The 22,298-nt window shown below is 48.7% G+C and overlaps 13 protein-coding genes across 13 annotated transcripts; 6 read left to right on the top strand and 7 right to left on the bottom strand.

Annotated features, from left to right (window-relative positions):
• Position 1: 1 nt before the first annotated feature.
• OGAPODRAFT_15987 (uncharacterized protein) lies at positions 2–1,820 on the bottom strand (the record flags this gene model as incomplete). Its single annotated transcript, XM_018354102.1, has 1 exon — positions 2–1,820. Exon 1 carries the CDS (start codon positions 1,717–1,719, stop codon positions 4–6), a length of 1,716 nt encoding a protein of 571 aa, XP_018211092.1. The 5' UTR covers positions 1,720–1,820.
• Positions 1,821–2,199: 379 nt separating this feature from the next.
• OGAPODRAFT_93192 (uncharacterized protein) lies at positions 2,200–2,768 on the bottom strand (the record flags this gene model as incomplete). The annotated part of the gene is made up of 1 exon (XM_018357293.1): positions 2,200–2,768. The coding sequence occupies exon 1, from the start codon at positions 2,752–2,754 to the stop codon at positions 2,200–2,202; it is 555 nt and encodes a 184-aa protein (XP_018211091.1). The 5' UTR covers positions 2,755–2,768.
• Positions 2,769–2,873: 105 nt separating this feature from the next.
• On the top strand, positions 2,874–4,291 carry OGAPODRAFT_15986 (uncharacterized protein). The gene has a single exon (XM_018354101.1). The coding sequence runs from the start codon at positions 2,983–2,985 to the stop codon at positions 3,976–3,978; it is 996 nt and encodes a 331-aa protein (XP_018211090.1). The 5' UTR covers positions 2,874–2,982; the 3' UTR covers positions 3,979–4,291.
• OGAPODRAFT_93190 (uncharacterized protein) lies at positions 4,033–4,308 on the bottom strand (the record flags this gene model as incomplete). Its single annotated transcript, XM_018357292.1, has 2 exons — positions 4,033–4,097; positions 4,140–4,308. 2 exons carry the CDS (start codon positions 4,306–4,308, stop codon positions 4,033–4,035), a joined length of 234 nt encoding a protein of 77 aa, XP_018211089.1.
• Positions 4,309–4,593: 285 nt separating this feature from the next.
• Positions 4,594–4,840, top strand: OGAPODRAFT_93189 (uncharacterized protein; the record flags this gene model as incomplete). Its single annotated transcript, XM_018357291.1, has 2 exons — positions 4,594–4,654; positions 4,707–4,840. The coding sequence occupies 2 exons, from the start codon at positions 4,594–4,596 to the stop codon at positions 4,829–4,831; spliced, it is 186 nt and encodes a 61-aa protein (XP_018211088.1). The 3' UTR covers positions 4,832–4,840.
• Positions 4,841–5,155: 315 nt separating this feature from the next.
• Positions 5,156–6,934, top strand: OGAPODRAFT_75796 (uncharacterized protein; the record flags this gene model as incomplete). Its single annotated transcript, XM_018356083.1, has 1 exon — positions 5,156–6,934. The coding sequence occupies one exon, from the start codon at positions 5,156–5,158 to the stop codon at positions 6,932–6,934; it is 1,779 nt and encodes a 592-aa protein (XP_018211087.1).
• Positions 6,935–7,016: 82 nt separating this feature from the next.
• OGAPODRAFT_15984 (uncharacterized protein) lies at positions 7,017–12,755 on the bottom strand. Its single transcript, XM_018354100.1, has one exon. It carries the CDS (start codon positions 12,626–12,628, stop codon positions 7,973–7,975), a length of 4,656 nt encoding a protein of 1,551 aa, XP_018211086.1. The 5' UTR covers positions 12,629–12,755; the 3' UTR covers positions 7,017–7,972.
• Positions 12,732–14,069, bottom strand: OGAPODRAFT_12253 (uncharacterized protein; the record flags this gene model as incomplete). Its single annotated transcript, XM_018353315.1, has 1 exon — positions 12,732–14,069. One exon carries the CDS (start codon positions 14,067–14,069, stop codon positions 12,732–12,734), a length of 1,338 nt encoding a protein of 445 aa, XP_018211085.1.
• Positions 14,070–14,138: 69 nt separating this feature from the next.
• Positions 14,139–17,277, bottom strand: OGAPODRAFT_15983 (uncharacterized protein). Its single transcript, XM_018354099.1, has one exon. It carries the CDS (start codon positions 17,211–17,213, stop codon positions 15,552–15,554), a length of 1,662 nt encoding a protein of 553 aa, XP_018211084.1. The 5' UTR covers positions 17,214–17,277; the 3' UTR covers positions 14,139–15,551.
• Positions 14,139–17,277, top strand: OGAPODRAFT_75794 (uncharacterized protein). The gene has a single exon (XM_018356082.1). The coding sequence runs from the start codon at positions 14,248–14,250 to the stop codon at positions 15,490–15,492; it is 1,245 nt and encodes a 414-aa protein (XP_018211083.1). The 5' UTR covers positions 14,139–14,247; the 3' UTR covers positions 15,493–17,277.
• Positions 17,278–17,457: 180 nt separating this feature from the next.
• OGAPODRAFT_15982 (uncharacterized protein) lies at positions 17,458–18,717 on the bottom strand. The gene has a single exon (XM_018354098.1). The coding sequence runs from the start codon at positions 18,690–18,692 to the stop codon at positions 17,634–17,636; it is 1,059 nt and encodes a 352-aa protein (XP_018211082.1). The 5' UTR covers positions 18,693–18,717; the 3' UTR covers positions 17,458–17,633.
• A 189-nt stretch (positions 18,718–18,906) lies between these two features.
• Positions 18,907–20,176, top strand: OGAPODRAFT_93183 (uncharacterized protein; the record flags this gene model as incomplete). Its single annotated transcript, XM_018357290.1, has 1 exon — positions 18,907–20,176. The coding sequence occupies one exon, from the start codon at positions 18,907–18,909 to the stop codon at positions 20,149–20,151; it is 1,245 nt and encodes a 414-aa protein (XP_018211081.1). The 3' UTR covers positions 20,152–20,176.
• Positions 20,177–20,193: 17 nt separating this feature from the next.
• On the top strand, positions 20,194–21,365 carry OGAPODRAFT_93182 (uncharacterized protein; the record flags this gene model as incomplete). The annotated part of the gene is made up of 1 exon (XM_018357289.1): positions 20,194–21,365. The coding sequence occupies one exon, from the start codon at positions 20,194–20,196 to the stop codon at positions 21,328–21,330; it is 1,137 nt and encodes a 378-aa protein (XP_018211080.1). The 3' UTR covers positions 21,331–21,365.
• Positions 21,366–22,298: the final 933 nt, after the last annotated feature.

The raw sequence follows: 22,298 nt of genomic DNA, 5'->3' as shown, positions 1-22,298 counted from the left end.
CTTTCATATCGATATCTTATCTCTGAGAGCGTGCTTCATAAAGTCATACTTGACACTGAAGTACTCGTCGGGACTTTCATAAAAGTTGCCGTTACTGAGAACGTAGTCCAAAGGAAGCGTCTCGATCTCCTTGGACGGCGTGATATGCGTTAGGTACTGACCCAGCTCGGAAATCACCATCTTGTGATGATCCTTGAAGTTGAATTGATAACTACCGTTGCTCAATTCAAACATGATGTAGTTATCATCTCTAGTGTATCTGCGCAAAAAGACGTCTTTGCTGCGGCTCGAGGACTTGCGTGCTCCAGACGCGACATCGGAAAGGTGAGCAGTCATGTATTTGCGGAAAAAATCCACCACTTCGATTTCACGGGACAACAAAGGCGGCGTGGTTTCCTCAGTGTAATGCGCAACTTTCCAGCCTTCTTCGCTTGAGCTCGAAATATAGAAGACATCCGTCGTGTCAACCATCTTGAGGACAGTCTGGCCAGCATTGAACAAAACCCCAATGGCACCGGATGAGAGCTGGTACGAAAATCCGTGTTTGTTGGAATAATCAACCCACTTGCTAACGACAATCGGCTTCTTCATGGCCCTAGCATCCGGCCTCAATTTCTGCTCTTCGATCTCTTTCATGTTCATCAAGGTGGCGGATAAAGTATCATTTAAAATGCGCATCATCTGGTTTTCCGGATGAGCATTGGCCAGCTCGTTGGTGATCCGGCTTCTAACTGTGTTTCTCACGGCAACCGGGGGAATCTCCTTGTACTTGTTTTTGGTATTATTAGGCGACAGAGAATGAGGGAGAAGCGTTTTTGGCTGCTCACTTTCGAGATCCGTCTTGAGAATCTCAACAGGGCTCTTGTAGGAATCGTTTATTCCCACTCGCTGCTTGCAGGTAGCAAAATTGATCAAAGATTCTTCCTTGGTGATGAAAGCAAGATTCTTTGGGATCTGTTTGAGCGACTCGGTCGAGATTTTGGCAGGGAATGGGCCACACTTGAACCACTCGTGCTCAAGGATCTCGTCTAGCGAAGGTCTTAGGGCGGGGTCGGTCGAAAGCAGCTTTGTGATCAGGTTCTTGGACTCCGCTGACGCAGAGGAGTCGGCAGGGAACTTGTATTCGTTATTCTTGATCCGCTCGTAGATAACTTGGACATCCTTGGCTTGGAACGGAGGCTTGCCAAAAAGCAGTGCAAACATCATGATTCCAATGGCCCAGATGTCAACCTCGAAACTGTGGCCAGTTGCTTTACCACCCAGAACCTCGGGAGCAATGTAATTTGGGGTTCCACAAATGGTGTATCTCTTGTTGGTGGATGGGCTCACAACAGTTGCCAGACCGAAATCTCCAATTTTGACGTTCATGTCAGGATCAAAAAAGATGTTCCCAAGTTTCAAGTCTCTGTGAACAACTCTTCTTCTGTGAAGATATTTGATGGCTCCAATAATCTGAACCATGAATAAACGCACCTCTGGCTCGCTGAGAACTTTTCTAGCCTTTAGTAGGTCCATCAACGACTGATTAGGGCAGATTTCCAGCAAAATGTACACATTTACATCGTCTTCGAAGCAGTCCACGAACTGCACAATGTTAGGGTGAGACATGCTCTTGTGGATCTTGATTTCGCTGAGGAGTTTTGTCTTGGTCTTCTCATTTTTGATAGACGCCTTGGCCACCGTCTTGGCTGCAAAAATCCGTCCAGATTCATCTTTCATCTGGAAACATCTGGCAAAGCCACCTTCCCCGAGAAAGAGACCTCTGTGGTAGCCTCTTCCATTTCTAGTACGCACGACGCTTGGCGGCGTTTTACAAAGCGAACTCAGCTTCTCCTTCTTTTTTTTGGTCTTTGTCTCGGGCTTGGAAATAGAGCTGCGAACCGGCGTCTTAATGATTCCATTAGACGGTGTAGCTTTGGCATTCAATTGGACGTTATTCAACGCCTGCAAGGCTCTTCCGGTGCTCATTAGTACAAGGAGTCGAGATCGACGCAGCTGGGTGAAATACGCTTCTTTTTAAGTATTAATTGGACGTCCTTAATAGGAAAAATAAAATATTCTTGTTTACTTTGACTGTTTACAAGTTTCCCGATTGGGGCGAAATAGAAATATATGTGTCAAGCCACATGTATAGCCACATGTACAGCCTCATTGGATAGATAACCGTTAGTTACTATGTACAAATGCCGGGCGCCTTATCTACCTGTCAAATCGAACATCCTGTCCGCAGACGTCCTTGATCAACGACTGGCTTCGTTCTTGTATTATCTCCTCCACCTCGATCTCGTTCTGGTAACGGTTTCTGATCTGTTCAGCAGAAGCTCTTTTCTCTCTGAGGCTTCGCGTCAGGTCCTTCAATGCATATGGGTCAATTCTCAAAAGCCTGTTTCTCTCTTCCTCATCCATTGCCAACTCTTGCGTCTCGACCTCTTTCACCATTTCATCTGCCTGGCGTAGACAATATTTAATGCGGCTTGCTCTTGCTTGCCATTGTGGAAGCAACAGTTCGTCCACAAACTGCTGGCATGAGTCTCTGCGGGGCAAAATTGAGCGGCGGGTGTAGTCTTCGTGATGTTTAGTTATGCTATTCAATCTGGTGCGTAATGTATCGTCAAGGAGAGTTCTTGAGAGACGCAAAAAGTCCTGTAGTGAGCGCGACGATTCAATACATAATTGGCGGTTAATTTCGGGAGGCACGGGAATCTCTTTCTCAGGATTTATATCTAATTCTGAGGCACCGCCTCTGGTCCACATTATTTTAACTGAATATTTTTTTTGAATTATATTTCGTTGCCATCGAAATTAGCATCGAATCGAACGGATTTGATTTTCCATTTTCTCCCTACACAAGCTTTTCTATTTGTATCGGCATTATTAGCATCATCGAAGAACACCCTTTCGTATTAGAATCAACAGTATCCCTTAGACCGTCCACACCAGGCTGTGCTTATAGAATTTATCCGCTGGAACATATTATTCAGCATGTCGGTACAAGAACTCAGATTAAAGGGCAACGAGAAATTCAAAAATTGCAACTATCCAGGAGCTTTAATCCACTATACGGAGTGTCTGAACCTTGATTCAAACGCTTACGCAATCTACTGCAATAGGGCGGCCGCCTTGATCAAACTGGATTGCATGAAGGAAGCAGAAGAGGATCTGATCAAATCCCTGGAAATCAACCCAGACTACGTCCCCAGCTTGTGCAGACTTGGGTTCCTTTACTTGTACGAGGGAAACACTGTTAAGTCACTGGAAAACTATGTGAGAGCCGTCCAAGTTTGTGCTGGAGAACCACACCAACTCGACAAATTCAAAGGTCGCTTGAAAGAGGCAGTCCGTTTGGCAGAAGGTCGCGCAAAACAACAGGGCTATTCTCAGAGCTACATTGACAGCATCATCCCGTCCACAGTGAGAGCAATTCTGGACAATTACAGAGGTTTGGCGAGCGAAGACACCGGACACAGTACAGTGTCAAGTAATCCTACAAATCAATCGGGAGAGTCGTCAATACCTCGTGGGCGCACTTTTGCCACGGCAATCACGGGCACGCCGATGTCTTTGGCCAGTCTTTTTGGCCAGGGACCAAACCGTGGGGTGAACACCTCGATCAGGGTCGAGACGGGGCAAACATCACGTGACGAGAATCAGGCGGACAGAATGGACGAGGATCCAGAGGTGGATATTTCCGACGTGGAAACTACTCATCGGCAGATACACGAGAGGGTCCAAAACTTCATGAGGCAACAGCAGGGCCAACCTCTGCAGCCGATGGCGCTGGCACGGAGCCTTGCATCTACCATTACGTCTCAATTCCAGAACGAGCCTCAAGGAGGGAATCTAGCAGACCAAATGGCTCGCGGAATTTCGAATTTCATGGGGCAGACGCAGATTGAACCACAGCAGTCCGAGCCAGCGCAATCATCGACCGGAGACAACCTGCATGAGATGGGCGAGCTCCAAGAGGATTTGGACTGAGTGTATAATAATAGTGTAACGTTGGCTGTATCAATTAATCATATTTAAATCAGCTCAGATGTTTCCAGATCTCTTCAACTGAACGTAAGCAGCAAAAACAGGGATACCAAATCCAATAGCTTGTTGTTAGTGACGGGGCCACGAAAGAGTTAAACACTTACCAAAAAACAAGAAATGTGGAATGGCGTATGGAATTCTTCTGTTGTGAACTTTGAAAGGCAAGTTAGTGTATGGGCCCTCTGGGAAGTGGTGGCCATTAAGCTTGGCCACCGAGGACGAAAATTGTCTGGTGCTCTGTCTGGACTCTCTTGCAATGGCTCTGGCAAACATATTTGGGAAGAAGAAAAATTAGCCACAGAGAAATTTGTTTTGGTGGCAGGCGGATGCTCAGGCAGGACAAGCTCGCGAATCCGCGACCATATATTTTTCGCAGGCATTTTTTTCCCTATGCTCAGCTGTGCTCTTTTAAAAATTCCCTCCCCTTGATTGGCTCAGAAGAAAATAATACGATTTTCCAGCAGTTTCAGTGGCGGTGTGGTGTGGCTAGTATCACCTTACCGTGGAAAAATTAAAACAAACTTTCACCACTAGTACATCTATAGGTCTATCGCAAACATGGCTATCGCTCCAATTCAAGGTTTCATGAAAAGAAGAATCATCACAGACATCTCGATCGGTAAGTTGCCACATTTCTTGTTGTTTAAGATGGGCTTTCGCTAACTTTTTAGGTATCGGCTCTGGTCTATTCTTTGGAAGTCTGTGGTGGTGGGGATACCACAAGCCGGCTGTTGCTAAGAGAGAAGCATACTATGCTGAGTTGGCCAAGAAGAAGGAGATTGAAGATTCTGCTTAAACCTAATGGGTATAGAACAATTAAATGGCAATACACTGATCACTAGGACTTGACCTAATCCCGTAAAAACGTGTAAGGATGCGTAGCTGAAAACTTATGGGTGTTTTGTTTGATACCAAAACGGTTCCTCAGACATCTTTGCGAGATCTGACGGCCATCTTTCGATCAATTGGCGTCTCAGGGGCAGCAAATGACCATCTATTGGTGCTGCAACATAGTCTTTCTCGACTGATAGACTCACTAACCAGTTTTTCTAATTTAAAGAAACTTACCAAAATCAACAGGGTCGTATGGATTGACGAGCAAAACTTTAGCCATGAGCACATGCAGACCATCTCTCCCAGCATAGTGTTTTTGTGCGATGGTAGCTTTGACATTCTGGATGCCATTGCTGGGATTTTGAAGCGGAAAATCTTTCCTTTCAACAAGACCTCAAAAATCTCATTAATTGTCGCTAGTCGGCTACCTTCCACCACAGACCTTGCTATCGAGAATCTTGGCATAAAGGGAGACGTGCAAGTTTACCATTGGTCGAGCATCAGGCCCATAGCACTAGAATCTGATATCCTAGATCTCTGTTTGCCACAGGGTGGCCTGGGCGAGCTCTTTTCAGGTTCAATTAATCCGTTAGACCAGCTAGCTGGGTCTCTTTTGGACGTGGTGATAAATTCAGGTTACAAAGTGCGCATTACAAACACATTTATCAAGGGAGAAAACTCTGCCAAACTTTGGGACATTTACCAACACAAGTACCAAACTCACCTCACAAAAGTCGAGCCAAAAGTTAAAAAGCTGATCATGGATCAGGACGAGACTTTGTTTGTTGACCAACACTCATTTTTCAACCGTAATGTCGACTTTATTTGTCTGGACCGGTCAGTCGACTTGGTGAGCGCGGTGCTTACTCAGCTCACCTATACGGGGCTATGCCATGAGGTTTTGGGAGTGCAGCTGGGCATGGTGTCAGTACCAGAAGAAAATATCAAACTTAGATTCGGAGACTTCAACGATGAGATCTACCAGTTGGTGCGAGATCTCAATTTTTCAATGGTGGGCTCGGTGCTGAACTCTAAAGCACGCACATTGCAAGCTGAGTATGACAAACGCAACAACCTTACGGATATCGAAGAAATGAAGAAGTTTGTTGGAGAGCTAAACAATTTGAAAGAAAGCCAAAAATGGGTCCAAAAACACACCGTGGTCGCAGAAACTATATTAAAATCTGTGAAGGATGGTGACCAGGAACGTCAGATTCCCGGGTTGGAGGTCGAAATGCCGAACAGTAATAAATTCAATGCGTTTTTGGAGCTACAGCAAGAAATATTGAGCGACAGTCTAGACAACAAGCGCAACTGTGCTGCTATCCTGAATTACATGTACCAGTTTGAGCCACCGCTATCGGAGGTGCTACGATTAATGATCCTCACAAGCATTGTGAAGAGAGGCATCAGGGAACCGGAATATGAACACATGAAAACAGAGATCTACCACATGTATGGAATGGATGCGTTCAAAATTCTGCTCAGAATGAAAGAGCTGAAAATGGTGTATCCTCGCGAGAGTCTCTCGTTTTTGCCCACGAGTATGAGCGAAGAGGTGGTTACTAGTACGCATCAGCTCATCAGGGATTTTTTGTCGATTGGCAACAACCTAAATCTTATGCCCGTGTCTGATAAGGTGGACCCAGCAAACCCTCAGGATGCAGACTTTGGGCTTCCTGGGTATGTTCCTATTATTACCCGTCTGGTCGAGGCAATATACTCTCGGGAGTTTCTTGCGGCACCGCACGACACGCGAATCAGGAAGTACGGCTGGGACAATTTGGATCTTAGTGCGTTGGATGGAGAGCTAAAGCAAGAGTTTCTGGTTCCAGAAACTAAAAAATCCTTGTTCAATTCATCGATCCCCCCCAAAGCAAGCCAACTTGCCGACCGGAAAGATCTCATTATTATCACCGTCGTGGGCGGAATGACTTACAGCGAAATCTCGACTATCCGATTCGTCCTAAAGAAAAATCCTGTTACCAAACCGAAGCAGGTAATTTTTCTTACCCCGGGAATTATTACCGGTGACGATCTGATTGACAGTTTAAGATATAAGTGAAAAAATAGCAATATTTTATCTAACAGCCATTTCGAATTTAATATGTTCTTCTTCTTTCTATTTGGAGGTGAGTAGATTTGAGTGGCAGCCGCTAACAATCAGCTAAATCGTTCAAAAAAGAGCTCAAACAATATGATGGTAAGAGAGTATACTGCCCAAGATGTCATAACATCTCCATGCAATATGTTCGCAATTGGAATTTCATCACTGTGTTTTTCGTCCCAATAATCCCATTCAGTTTCTATAAAGAACTCTATTGCCCTATATGCGGTAATCATACGATGGATGCCAACATCGTGTGATATTCACCAAGTCAATCATAATAACCTTCGACAAGCTTTTCTTCATACTGTTCCAAAAGAGCAACCATTGCATAAAAGCAGGCCTTCAGCCCGTCTGTGGCAGCCTGTTTCTTGGCATAAGAAAATGCCAGCCCCTTTGACGGCATCCATTGCGCCACCCCAAACCCTGTTTTTCGTGCTACCGTCCCATCTGCTAGTCTAAGATATGTGTCAATAGCATACTCAAGGTCGTAGCGATAGCCTCGCTCGTCGTTGAACTCGTGCTTTTTGTATCGTACTATACGTCCTGTGTCTTCCACCAAAGAGCTCTCCCACTGGTTGAATCCAAACGACTTGTTGGCAATCTCGATTATCGCATTTATGGGTGCATTAGTGAATAGGGCAAACCCTCGAAGATGCCCGAACTTCTGCTTCTCATTAGACCTGCGCTCCAGTAGGTGATAAAACGTGTTGATGGCGCCCACAGACCACACAGAGGCAGGTTTCAGGTCGACGCACCCGGCCCATTCCTGAATTTCGATGATATCCCACCCGGTGATATCAGGAAAGAATTGCAGGCCAGCCTCTTCAGAAGGAGGTCTACTCGCCTCTTCTTCATACTGTTGTTCGAGAGACCTGCGCGTCAGCAGTCCGTGCCGTTCCCTGTGAAAACGTTCGGTTTCTGTCCTGATCAAATACATTCATCTAGTTTGTTTTTTTTTAACTTGAAAAAGGTCCTTTACTTATTATTGTTTGATTATCTAATCACCGCCTCATAGACTGGTTCGAACGGCGGTTTTAGTCCGTTGAAACGAGCAAACTGGTGGATGCCCTGGTTGACTAGCATTTCTCTACCGGGAATAACTTTCCATCCGTACTTCGTGCTAGCCAACTTCATGATCGGGGTCTCGTGAGGCTTGTAAGCGGCTTCCAAAAGCATTTTCGGGCTGCCACCTTTCGACAGGGCAGTCTCGATCTTTTCCTGGAAAGCCAGCTCGATCTCGTTGTAGCCTGGAACAGTGGACACGACAAGCAGAATCTGGTCGATTCTCTTCACAGACTCGAGAGAATCGAGAATCTCGATATTGTACGACTCCGGGAAATGAGCCTTGATATCTGCAACCTTGGAAGCTGTTCGGTTCAAAACGTAAATTTTCTGGCAACCCATCTGATGCAAAGCAAATACAGCTGCACGTGAAGTTCCACCAGCACCGATTACCAGGCCGTTGCCGGTAATTTGTGAGGTGCAGCCATTGTTGGTGAACGATTGCGTGATTCCTAACCAGTCGGTGTTATCTCCCCTGAATCTGCCGTTTCCAAGAGGAATCAGAGTGTTGATGGCACCGATGGTCTTGGCAGACTCAGAAAGCTCGTCGGCGTACTTCATCATGTCGACCTTTAGTGGAATTGTGATGGCACAGCCACCAAAGTTGGGGTCCGACAGCACTTTTTCCTTGACCAGTTGGGCGTCCGAAGTTTCAAACTTTCCAAAGGTATGAGGTAAGCCAAACACTTTGTAGGCTGCTTGGTGCAAAGCCGGCGACCGTGAGTGTCCAATTGGCTCACCGACTATACAAAAGTGTTTTGGAGTCTCCAGTCCAATCAGCGAACGTGCCTGGAAGATCTGCTTGATGCTCAACTGGCCTGGAGCCGAGGCATTTGGCAGACGCTCGTGAGTCACAGGGGTAAGCACAGGATTCACCACACGCGAGTATTGTCCGTATTGGCCCATGTTGATTGCAATAAGAGGTTTTTGTGTGTGAGATTCTCTGAATTGCTCCAAAAGATAATTGTCCTTATACTCCTTGGCCATTCCCACAAATTTCACCACGTCGACGTTCAGACGTGTTGCCAGCAGGTATTTGCTCTCCCATTCGGCAGAGTCCCATTTGAAGACACCGGCAAAGTCGTGATGAGATCCAATGATCTTAGTGAACCGTCTTTTAGAGCTCAAGGTATCCAATAGGCCCTCCGGAAGCGATAGCTCGAGGTCCAAGAAACCGACGCCAAATTTGAAGGCCAGCTCACAAAGCTCCTGCAGTGTGCTGTAGTCACCATCTGGAAACTTTCCTCCTTGCGAAACGCTTCTCACAGTGAACACAATTGGCAAACTAGTGTGATTTCTCAAAAGTCCAAGCTGCTCTGAAACATATGTTAAGTCGTACGATTTGAGCAAGTCAACACGCAGTTCAACCGCGTCACAGCCGGTGGTAATATCTTCAAGATCCGCAAGAGCCTCCTTCAAGTCTGGATACGTAAGACACACAAAGAAAGAAGTTTTCTGCGGCACCTCAACGGGCTTGATTCCGGTGATCTCCTCGATGAAGAGCGCCATCGACCGCTTCAACGTGTCAAATTCCTGCGGCGAGCCGCAATGTGGCGAGAAAAAGCGGTAGTTCGAGCATTCGTCGTACCACCCGCGTCTTCTCAGCCACACAGACTGGATTTCTTCTTGGTACGCTGGTCTCGAGGTATCCTTCTCCGAAAGGAAAGAGATGGTTTCGCCAATGTCTCTCTGCAAATGCAAAACAATGCCTGCCTTGGCATAGCCCTTGAGCAACTCTCTGGCCTCTGGCGTTTCCACAATGCCTCCGCCAGTCGCGATCACGTGACCACTACCGTGCTCCGTCAGGTATTTTCTGGTAAGCTCCAGCTCCTTCCGTCTGAACTCCTCCCAGCTGGTCTCTTGCACGTACTGCTTGACGGTTTTTCCAACAATCTTCTCGAACTCGTCATCGAGATCAACGTACTTGAAGCCGACACGCTGCGCAATCACATTGGACATCGACGTCTTACCAGCAGCTCTCATACCAATTACAATAATGCTTCTGTCGCCATTACCCTTTGCAACAACAGATTTCGTGTGTTCCGGCTCGTAGCCGTCCAGCTGGGCTCCAAAGTGGGTGTGCAGAACGTCCCACCAGCCAGGCCATGTCTTGGCAGTGCACCTTCTCTCCTGGATGATCACTGGGTCTTTGCAGAATCCAGCAAGCAGCGAAAAACTCATAGCAACTCTGTGATCGTCGTATGGATATATTCCTGGCTTCTCAGGAGTCTTGAGGTCTTTGTAGTTGATTCCATAAATCTTGATACCGTCCTCCAACTCTTCTGCCTTGACCCCAAACTTGGCCAGTTGGATCCTCATGGCTGCAATTCTGTTGCACTCCTTCACACGCTGGTTTGCAATCCCCACAATCGAGGTCGGCTGAGTCTGGTCGTTCGCAATGGCAGCAACCACCGACGCCGTCAAAAACGCGTCTGTCATAGGCTCCATATCAACCAGCGGCAGAGGCTTCAACTGGCCCACTGGAGGACCTTGCACGGTCGTAGATGTCTCTGTCTGTGTCACGATACAGCCCATAGGTTTGAGCACCTCGACAGCAAACCGAGAATCACCCTGCAACGAGGACGAGCCAATGTTGGGAATAGTGCACTTTGTGCCGTTCATGGCAGCAAACGCCAGCGGGTAAGTTGCAGATGAAGCATCGCTCTCGATAACATACTCCGGTGGATTCACATAGCTGCCCTTCGGGATGTGGTACGTGTGCTCTTCCGTAGTCGACTTAGTCACGTGGATTCCGAATGCGCTCATCATTCTGATGGTCATGTCGATGTAGAGCTGGGAAATCGGTTTGCCACCAACTAGGGCCAGCGTAACTGGCTTTTCGGCGTACGGAGCACAGATCAGGATTGACGAGACGTACTGCGATGAGATGGTGGCCTCCAGCTCAATTCTGCCGCCTTTGAGTCCTTGCCCGCACCGAATCTTGAGAGGCAGCGAGCCTTCACGGTTCTGATATTCAATGCTCGAACCATTTTCCCGAAGAGCGTCCACCAAAGGACCAATAGGCCGCTTCTGCATCCATTTGTTTCCCGTGAGAACCACGTGATCAAGGTCACCATTCACACCCACGAGCGAGGCAACAGACGTGAGGAATCGCGATGCGGTACCAGCATTTCCTAGGTAGATCTCCTCGTCGCACGCCACGAGTTGGCCGCCGTTCGCGTTCAAAACCAGCGTTTCGCCCTTGTCCTCCCATGACACAGTGGCCGCTTTCAATGCCGTCAATGCCGTCAGCATATGTTCGGTATCGTCCGAATGTAGCAGGTTTTTAATTTTGCAGACACCTTTACCCAGAGCAGCCATGACCAGAGCTCTATTGGAAATGGATTTGGAGCCTGGCGGAGTGACCACCACGTCCTGCCGGACGTTTTCAAATGGCTTCACCAGGATCTCGTCGGTTAAAACCACTCTCAGATCCTCGTCATTGACATAAGAGGCTTTGGGCTCGTAGCACTCGCCAATACTCTTGAGCAAAACCACCTTCTTCTTGGATCCATCGTTCTTCTTATCCACAGACATCTTTTTGAGCAAAACTTCCACGGGACACTTCTTGCCATTAATTCTGCTCTGCAGAACTTTGTCATCCAGAGATATAGGAAGACCATAGCCTGAAAGGCATTTAGCGAGGCGGGAAACTCCAACAGGAGGTAAAATACCAAGGTATCTGCTTAATTCGGCTTCCTTCACAGCACCAATTGCGACACATTCTCCATGGAGAGCTTGTGGTGTCAGGATCGCCTCGTACGCATGTCCGATGGAGTGGCCGAAATTCAAAAGATTTCGCAAACCGCCCTCTCTCTCATCTAGCGAGACAACCTCTGCCTTGACTTTGATTGATCCCAAAACCAGCTTGAAAATGTGGTCTAGAATAGGATTGAGGTCCACAGTGTTGTCTGGCTTTCGATTTTTCACAACCTCCAAGAAAACCTCTGTGTGCTTCTCCAGTCTTGCAAATTCGGCCTCGTCCCAAATAGCAGCAGTCTTGATCACCTCGGCCATACCGTTGATGAACTCGCGCTCCGGTAACGTCTCCAAGAAAGAGATATCTGCAAAAACGTAGTCAGGCTGCCAGAAAGAGCCAATGAAGTTCTTGCCCAACGGAGTATCCACGGCAGTCTTGCCTCCAATCGAGGAGTCGACCATGGAGAGAAGTGTGGTTGGCACTTGGGCAAACCGAACGCCCCTCATGAAAGTTGCCGCCACAAATCCAATCATGTCGCCAATAACTCCTCCACCAATAGCAATTATAAAGGTGTCTCGGGTGCATCCTTGAGAAAGCAGGTAGTCTTCGATCGCGGCTTTGGTGGCACGATTTTTGTTGGACTCGCCAGGCGACACCACATAAGTCAGCACCCGTGCTTCAGGTCTCAATCTATTTATGGCCTCGAGCATGCTAGACTTGTAAGCATCGAGATGGCCGGCACTGACGATATTCGAGTCAGTGATGAGCACATATGTAGAGGAGGCCTTGTTTGCAACGATCTCCTCACACACGTGTTCTCTCATCTGGTACCCGACATGGATGGTTTCCGCACCCAGAATTTCCACTTTTTCAACGCGAGTCGTCATGGCCAGCGAGTAGTGTATATGCCCCTTTTTCTATACTTTTGACTCACCGAGATTTTTTTTTTTGTCCTATTCTGCTCTACCCTGGAAAAAAATTGGGCGAAAATTAAATGGGCGCGTCGATCGGCCTCTTAACAATTTCCAGGTTCTTAAGAGCAAACGCCAGGTCAGCAAAGTACTCCGTGAGCTTGCTGTTCAGCACAGAAAACTGCTGGTGGTCGAACGCATGTCCACCATGGCTGCTGCTGCTGGTCTCTGGCGAGTTGTGCGGCCCCATCACCACGGAGTCGTACAATTTCATGATCTCGTGTTTCTGCGTCCCGGCCACCAGGCTGTCGGCAACTCCGCAGTTCACGAAGGGAATCAGCAGCTCCTGGTAGAGATATATGAGCTGCGGCTTGATCTGCCGCATAATAGTGTCCTTTCTGTTGCATTCGCGCAAGTACTCGCCCGCATTGAACATGGCTTCCATTTTATCCTTCTGCACCTGGGCGATGTCTGAGCGCAGTTTTCTCACCTCGTCGTCTAGGTCTTTCTCCACGTGCGACTCCAGCGTGTGGATTGTTGACGACAGGCTTTCGAGGAACTGTGCGAGCTTGTTGCTCATGGTTTCGTTTTCCGGCTCTGTCTGGACTGACTTGATTCTGTCGAGCTCTTGCAACGCTGCGTCTCTCTCGGCCATCGCCCGCTCCCTTTCTAGCTTGAAATGGCTGATCACGGCTTCGATGTCCGGTTTGCTTAGCTTGGTTTCTGACGAAGTGCCGAAGGGGAGTCGCACGCTGCCGTTGACAAATCTGGCAGCGTTGACTTCCTGGAGCTGTACGGACTCTGCCTGTTGTCTTGAACGAGGTGGAGCATCGTACGGTTGGATCGCGCACTCGTTTTCCTGCCGGATCTGCTCTTCTAGAATATTTTCCTTGGACACCGGTTTTTGCGAGCCATGTGCTAGAACAGGAATGTCGTCGCCAAGCGAGGCTCTGGTGTAGGTTTTCGTCGGCGACGAATCTCTCGACTCATCGTTCTGATAGAACGGACCCATGTAGCTGTAGTTTGTTTCGAGGTGGCGAGATAGTTGCGGTGAGTTCATCGGGTTATCGTAGATCGTGCTATTCTCAAAATACACTTCGTCCTGCTTGATAGGAGACGAAGTCACAAACTCCTCTGGCTCAAACACCTGTTGCAGTGCCAATCTTGCGTCGATAGCCTTTTGACACTCTGTATCGACCACAAACGAGCTGGCCGAGACGCTGTACTCGCTGTCGTTCAGCGGTCTCTCGTTGATCTGGTTCTTATTCTCGTCAAATGCTACCGTTTTTTTTCCGCTGGCGTACGACGGAATCGGCGGGTCTTCGGAGTGAAATGCCTCGTCCTCAACGTTATCGCTGTCCTGGGTGATCACTGAGTCCTGGTCGGCAATTTGATTGGCCTCGCTGTCGCTATCCATGGTAAAGAAAAGGGAGATAACTAAACGCTGCACTGCCAGAAGTGAAAAAATAAATACACAAATTATCATGAGCTGGATAGTTTACAAGGGGTTCCAGCCGGGACAGTTTGACTTTGGGTGGCCCGTGTGGACACTCATTGTGCTGTGGCTATGTGTACCCATTTTGTTCTATTTTTGCATGGCGCACGCGACGTATCTCTGGCGGGTCCGCCAGAGACGCTTGGCTGGGCCCTTGGGGAACGACGTTGCCGTGATCGTCCTGGGCGACCTTGGCCATTCGCCCCGCATGGCATATCACGTGCGCAGTTTGGTGAGAAATGGACGGTTTGTCCACGCGTGCGGCTACCTGGAGAGCACACTGCCAGACTTCCTTTATGACGACGACACTGTCGACCTTTACGAGATCCCCGTGATTCGGCGTCGCGCGTGGATGCCGTATCTGGTGTTTGCGGTCTATAAAGTTGCAACCCAGTGTTTTGAGCTCACAAGACTGCTTGCGAGGGTCATCGACGACAATACAGAATACGTGCTTGTGCAAAATCCTCCTTCCATCCCTGTGCTGGCCGTCGTCGTCATTCTGAGAAAAACAATCTGTCCGCACGTCAAGATAGTCGTCGACTGGCACAACTTGAACTTTTCGATCCTCAATCTCAAATACCACAACGAAAATCACCCTGCTGTGCAACTACTCCGAAACTATGAGAAATATGTGGGGAAATTCGCTGATTACCATTTCACAGTAACTGAAAAGCTGAGAGAATATTTGCAAAAAGAGTTTGGAATCGATGGTGCGAGAATCAGCGTTGTGCACGACCGTCCAAGCGACGAGTTTGTGCCGTTGGAACGAGACAGGATGGAGGTTGTCAAAGAGCTGGCTGTGCTGGACGGATTCCAAGATGCTGATAAATTGATTGTGTCAGCAACATCGTTCACCGAGGACGAGGATTTCGGCGTGCTAGTGGAGGCTCTCAAGAAACTCGACTCAAGGCTTGACACCAGAGTGTACGTGGTGGTTACAGGAAAAGGACCACTACAAAAGAAGTTCTTGGATTTAGTGGCTCGAAATAAATGGAGTGAAAATATGATCATCCGAAATGCGTGGCTGTCGGTCTCGGACTATCCAAAACTACTCCAAGTGGCCGACGCGGGGGTTTCGCTACATTACTCGTCCTCGGGACTGGATCTTCCAATGAAAATTGTCGATCTCTTTGGCTGCGGAATACCTGTAGTGTCGATGAATTTTCCCGCGCTGCATGAATTGGTGACCAACGAAAACGGTCTCGTGATGGAAAACAATTCAGATGCCTCGGAACTTTGCGACAAAATTTACCAGCTGCTTTACAGGATAGACCTCAAAGCGGGGGCTTTGCGGGAAAGCACACGGAGATGGGACCAAGAATGGCGGAACACAAGAATATTCTGATACAATAATTGGTACTATATGTAGTAAACACTCTATTCAATAAAGCAAAAAGAATTAATTTAAGCTGTTGGTTCTTGAGGCTTCTCCAAGATGCCCTCGTTCATCTCAGCCGTAGGCTTTGAATCATCCATGTCGAACAGGCCGAGCTTGTTACCTTCTTCCTCGACCTCTCTGACAGAAAGCTTGCCCAGTCTGTTGGCCACGATGAAAGCCGGAGTACCCTCCGTGTAGGATCTGGCAAAGATGATGTCAATTTCTTCCAGAGATCTGCCAGCTGTCTCTGGGTAGAAGAAGTATATGATAGGAACGTAAATGAAGTTGATGATGGCAAAGAACAAGTAGCATCCCCATTTGGATTGGTTGATGAAAATTGGAGTGAACATCACCACGGCAAAGTTGCAAATCCAATTGGTACACGTGGAGATGGAGGTGGCCACGGTTCTAGCTCTCAATGCATTGATTTCTGGTGGGTACACCCATGGTAGTGGCAGAATGGTGAAGGCGAAGAAGGCAATGAACAAGAAGAGACCAACAGCGGCTCCCTTGGCAGTCTGCTCGTTCTCCTTGACCAAACAACCAAATGCAATGATGAAGGCAACACCCTGACCAGCAGCACCAATCAAGAACAATGGTCTTCTTCCGAGTCTGTCAATCAAAAAGAAGGATGGAATGGTAAAGACAGCGTAGACAATGGAGAAGATACCACCCATGATGAGGGCCTTTCTTCTGGCAAAATCCAGGGTGTTCTCAAACAGGACAGTGGCGTAATAAATAGATGCGTTACAGCCAGTGAATTGCTGGAAGAATTGGGAACTGGCTCCCAACATCATTCTTCTGAAGTATTGATGCTTTCCCCCACTGAAAAGCTCTTTGAATCCGAGTTGGGCGTTATCGAATCTGTTAACAGCGTCTGCAATCATGGTCGACTCGGCAATGACACTGTCGTCATTGGCATCAACGCCGTTAATGGCTCCCAGAATGAATCTGGCCTCCTCCATTCTTCCCTTGTGGATGAGCCATCTTGGAGACTCTGGCAAACCGGTCACAAACAAAAGCAGCCACAGAGCAAACACGATTTGCAAAGCAATTGGCAGTCTCCACGAAACAGAACTGTTTGCGTAAGACAAACCAAAGTCGACCCAATAGGCAATCAGAGTACCGACAGCGATGACAGAACCTTCAAGATTGACCAGACGACCTCTATTCTCTGGTTTAGAGTGCTCGGATTGCCACACAGGAATGGTGGCCGTGTTCATACCGTTACCGATACCAGTGACAGATCTAGCAATGATGAAGTGGCCCAATTGCCAGTGAGGCTTGAATGGGAAAATAGACACGATGGTACCAATGTTAATGATAAGGGCGCCGAGCATGATCACGTAACGTCTTCCCAGACGCTCACCCCAAATCATAGCAAACAGAGCACCAAAGAAACATCCAATCTCGTAACAAGCAGTCACAATACCTTGGATGACAGTAGCGTGTCTGGAGGTACCACTGACGGCAGGGAACTCCTCCTGGAATTGTGGGGCGGTGATGATACCACTCATAAGGCCCTGGTCATAGCCAAACAAGCTGAAACCCACCACAGAGGTGAGAGTGATAGTCCATCTGAGCTTTCTGCCACTCAGACCAAATGTATTGTGTTTATTTCTGAGGCTATAATACCCAACAGTCAAGTTGGCCTCTTTGTAGTTGTCTGTGGATGATGTCTGAGACATGATGGATGAAAGAGGGAAAAAAGTGGTGGGCCCGTCTGGGTTTATATGGCAAGTAGGTCTTTTCTTTTTTGCTGAAAAATGCAAAGTTAGGGTGGGTGGTGCACAATAAAAAGTTTTGTTCCTGTGCAGAAAACAAAATTATGACGTAACCATGACGTATAGGAAATCTGGCAAAGTGAAGACGCTAAAAAAAGCGGGAGGCCAGCCCACGACGCGGTGTTTGTTTTTGCCACTCCGAGACGAGCTGCTGGTTTTCCTTGCTCGTACAAACTCGCTATGTATGTTGATAGATCAAGATTGCTGCAACGCGGGCAAAACAGTTAGCATGCAAAACACCCGCCCCGCCCCTTATTTTGTTTACGGAAAAGCCGTATGTGCAGGAGAACTTTTGAGCCGCGCCTGGGATGAGACACTTTTCTTTTAGCAACCGAGAATTGCACTTTGGAGACACAATAGATACTCGTGCGTATTCTGCTCTGCCATACTACGCGGCGTATCGTGTGTCCAGAACTCCAGCTCACGAAAATCCACCAGCTCGTCGTCCAGGTCGTCCGGCAGCTGTGCCCAGGCTTGGCATTCTTCACCTAGAATTAATCCGGTGATGTAGCACCACAACTTGCATGTTTCAAGTGAGTTGTAGCCCCCTCCACCGAGAAGTAAAGATGGTATCCCGGTCCTGCGTACAAGCTGATAAACCATCGTCCCGAATCGGGAAATGGTCAGATTCCATTCTCTAAACTCCGTGTCAGTGCACAAACCGTCTGCTCCACACTGGATTACTAGACATTGTGGTCTGTACCCCTCAATTTTGGGTACGACAATATGCGCGACAATCCATTCAAGTGACGCGTCGCATAAACCTTTTTTCGTGGGTATATTAATCTCATAGCCCGTTCCCCTGCCTAGCCCATCCACAGGCTTCAAACCAGTTCCGGGAAAAAATCCGGCATCTGCACGGTGCACAGACACTGTGAGCACATTGTTGCTCAGTTTGAACGCATTGGCCACACCGTCGCCGTGGTGGAGGTCGAAGTCTATGTACATGATACGCGAGTACTTGCGACGCAGTCTCAGAATAGCAAGCACTGCGTCGTTGACGTAGCAGAACCCGGCAGCATGTGATTTGTGTGCGTGATGCCGTCCGCCGCCCCAATTAATTGCCACTGTGGGGTTGTTGATAAGAAACTCGGCAGCTTGGATTGAGCCGCCCGCCACTACGGAGCAATATTCATCCATGTGGGGGAATATCGGGCAGTCGAACACGAGGCCGTACGAGGCGCAAGGCGCCTGAGCTTGCGCGCGTCGATCGTCGCGACTTTCTCGTGTCGCTCGTCGTTTCAGGATCGTCCGCTGCAGCTGCGACAACTCGTTTTCGTGTTCTTTCCAGTTTCTCGGCCTGAGCAGCTCGACGGCGTAGTCGCGGTCATGGAATTTCGCAAGATCGTCTACGGACGCAGGCCTTGGCGCCAAAAGCTGCATTTTCGCGTGGTCAAGCAGGCCGTATCCCTTCATCAGCTGTTGCACCAGCGACTGGCGCCCCTCGTTCGACGGCAGGAGATCCACCGCGTCCAGGCTCTGACCACTAAAATACACCAGTCCGATCATGGAAAAAAATTAATCCGGTGCAGGGTGTCTTCCCCACAAAGCATGTGCTTTTACACTATAAGAAGCAAAAGTGCCCTTCTTCCCCAGCATGGAGAGACTGCAACAGATCAGCAATCATTTGTTTGCCAAACCGGCAGCAGGCGAAAAAAAGGCTAGCGACGTGGTAATCGTGAGCGCTTACAGAACCGCGCTGACCAGAGGCGGCAAGGGCAAGTTCAAGGACGTCAACTCGGACGAGCTGCTCATGAAGCTTGTTTCTGGGCTTCTCGCAAAGGACAAGATTGACGCCAATTTGATTGAGGAGGTGGTAGTCGGCAACGTTCTAAATCCTGGCGCCGGAGTGAATGAGCACCGTGCGGCAATGCTTGCGGCAGGAGTGCCTGCTAGCTCCTCGTTTCTGGCGGTCAACAGACAGTGTTCCTCGGGACTGATGGCAATCAACGACATTGCAAACAAAATCCTGGTTGGCCAGATCAAGTGCGGGCTGGCGGCCGGCGTCGAGAGCATGTCGAAGAACTACGGGCCCCAGGCTGCACCCAAAATCAGCAAGTGTGTCCAGGACGCAAGCTACGATGCTAAAAGCTGTCTGCTGCCAATGGGCACCACGAGCGAGAACGTGAACGAGAAATACCACATTAGCAGGGAAGAGCAGGACGAGTTTGCGGCCGCGTCGTACCAGAAAGCAGAAAAGGCCGTCAAGACGGGGCTATTCAAGGACGAGATCCTGCCAATCGAGGTCGAGATCGAGCATGGCGATGACGATGACGAGGATGAAGTTACGCGCGAAACAGTCATCGTCGCCACCGACGAGGGCACACGGCCAAACGTCACCGCACAGTCTCTCGGCAAATTGCGGCCTGCATTCAAGAAAGACGGCACTTCGCACGCAGGCAATTCGTCGCAGGTCAGCGACGGCGCTGCTGCCGTGCTGCTCATGCGTCGCGACATGGCAGAGCAGCTGGGTTTGTCGATTCTGGGCAGATACGTCGCCACCACCACTGTGGGAGTGAGTCCAGACATTATGGGTGTCGGCCCTGCGTATGCGATCCCCAAGCTCCTGAAAGCCTGTGGACTGACTGCCGACCAGATCTCTGTGTTTGAGATCAACGAGGCGTTCGCCGGACAGGCGCTATTTAGTATCCGCTATAACGAGCTTCCACTGGAAAAAGTCAATCCTCGCGGCGGAGCAATAGCCCTTGGACACCCCCTGGGAACTACAGGAGCCCGTCAGGTGTGCACGCTATTGCGCGAACTTTCGCCCGGCCAGATGGGAGTCACGAGTATGTGCATTGCTGGCGGCCAGGGTGCCGCCGCACTATTTATTAGGGAGTAAGTTGCATCTATTAAATTTATTTTTCAATTTTTTTAAATATTCATGGCAGAGAATAATAAGAAAGAGCCCAAACCTGGTGGAAGAGGGTTTAGAAGGTCATCAAAGAAGCAGAAGGATGGCCAAGACAGCCGCGTCTCGCCGCAGCTGCTCGAGATCAACAAACTAATCAAGAAGTTCAAGCCGATCACTGTTAATGGCATACCCGTTAGTTCGCTTTCCAAGCCCCTGGATGAATTCCTAACCATAGCCACCGCCGACAAGTCAAACGACCTCTATCTTTCCTTTCTCTTAAAACCGTCGGATCCTGACTTTCCCTACGATCTGGACTTTCTGAACCTCTCGCTCTGCATTCCTGGCACATACCCATACAAAGGCAAACCCCCGTCGCTTGTGGTTCTCAACGACGACATTCCGCGAGGATACAGTGTGAACGTGGAGATCGGGTTCCGTGAGATTGCGACGCTGGCAATGGAGCGAAGGAGAAAGAGACCTGTAGAGTCTGAGCTCCAGTTGGTGTCTGGCAACGACTTGCTAAGCATGGTGTCCACCCTGGACAAATATTTGGAGAGGTTTTTGTCTATGGAGAAGAAAGACACCATTAAGTTTGTGAAGACAGTCAGGAAGGAGCCTAAGCCGCAAAAACAGGAGAGGACGGAAAAGGAGAAGCCTGTGGAAAACTCGTTAAGGGCTGCCGAAATAGACCGGTTTCTCGCGAGACTGCAGTCTCTTCAAATAAACCTGTTCAAGGAGACCAACCAGAATTCGATCTACAAGTTTGAGCTGCCGTTTGAGGATGACGCGTTCACCATCGCCATAGACAATCTCCAGGACATTGTGATCCAGAGACTTGCTGTGAAACTCAGCATACCGAAAGATTATCCCGTGAACGAAAAACGCGGAATTAAACTGGAAATAGACCTTTCCAACAGCAGCAATATGCAGCTGATCAACTCCATCGAAGATAAGAACCTCAAGCTGATATTCGGCAAGCTAATCAGCAACATGAACGCCAACTTCAGCCATGCGTCCGTGGAAATGGTGAAAGCGAAAAACACTAGTATCACGTCGCAAATCAACATGTTTGTTCAGAATATCGAAAAGTTCCTTCGTCCGCCCGCGGACTTTGCGCGTTGGCTGGGAGCCAACGAGACGCTTAACCAGGAGCTACGGGCTGCATAAATGTGGTGTACGGATTTGTAAAAAATATATATGAAACATATCGAAAAGTAAACAGTCTCAAATCAATATGAGCATCGACCGCTGCTGGCAATTCTTCCAAATTGCCCAGCCCACGAATGGCACGCAGATGTCGCCCACTCGAGCCACAGTGAGCTCTTCCAATGTTGTCGATCTGGGTCTGGGTCTTGCGGGCCGTGGCCTGGAATCAGGGCTCGAGCCAGGTTTCAGGCCTTCGAAACCAGATGCCCCTCTTGTGAGCCAGTTTACCTCCAAACTGCGCAACAAGATCATGGTGAAGCGCGACTTTGAGACTCTTGAGTCGATGCTTGCAGATTTCGACCGGAATAAGGGATGGATCTCAGAGTTTGTGCAAAAAGGAGGTCTAGAGCTGCTTGCGATCAACGTGGGCGAGCTCAGACGGGACAAGAGCGAGTGGGTGGATCTTGAGTTTCTAGCATTGACATGTATGAAGCACATTGTCTCTTGTTGCAACGAAGTCATTGACAGGATGAACTACGACGTGATAACTCTGATTGTGTCATCTTTGATCTCTCCCAGCGTGGTAACGCGGAATCTGACAACTGGCATGCTCACGCTGGTCATTGCGCACCGAGCATCCAGTGCAAAGCAAATTTTGAGCGCCATATCAAAGACTATCGGCCTTGGATCGTGGATATCTGCTGCGTGCTCCATGGTGAGCGATCTGTGGGGCAATCGCAGTCAAACGGCAGCTTTTCGGTCGAGTCCTGCATATCTTGCAAACGAATATGCTTTACTAACCACCTTCCTAATGCTCTCTGTGGTTACGGCGACAAAAAATGTGCGACGCCATCTAGAACACCATGGTATTCTGTCCTTTTTCGAGCTCGCCGGAACACTCAACAATAGCGCGATCAACGACCTGGTGCGAAACTACTTTGAGCACGAGGACGAGCCCAACGACTCTTTGCAACCGGAAACTGTATGCT

Source organism: Ogataea polymorpha, assembly GCF_001664045.1.
Source record: "Ogataea polymorpha strain NCYC 495 leu1.1 chromosome Unknown OGAPOscaffold_3, whole genome shotgun sequence".
NCBI lineage: Eukaryota > Fungi > Ascomycota > Pichiomycetes > Pichiales > Pichiaceae > Ogataea > Ogataea polymorpha.
Note: the sequence above shows the minus strand (reverse complement) of the source record. Positions and strands in the feature narration are given on the sequence as shown.

Coding starts and splice junctions, on each gene's coding strand:
- OGAPODRAFT_15986 (XM_018354101.1), top strand. CDS start 2,983: ATGTCGGTACAAGAACTCAGATTAAAGGGCAACGAGAAATTCAAAAAT.
- OGAPODRAFT_15983 (XM_018354099.1), bottom strand. CDS start 17,213: ATGTCTCAGACATCATCCACAGACAACTACAAAGAGGCCAACTTGACT.
- OGAPODRAFT_75794 (XM_018356082.1), top strand. CDS start 14,248: ATGGCGCACGCGACGTATCTCTGGCGGGTCCGCCAGAGACGCTTGGCT.
- OGAPODRAFT_15982 (XM_018354098.1), bottom strand. CDS start 18,692: ATGCAGCTTTTGGCGCCAAGGCCTGCGTCCGTAGACGATCTTGCGAAA.
- OGAPODRAFT_15984 (XM_018354100.1), bottom strand. CDS start 12,628: ATGACGACTCGCGTTGAAAAAGTGGAAATTCTGGGTGCGGAAACCATC.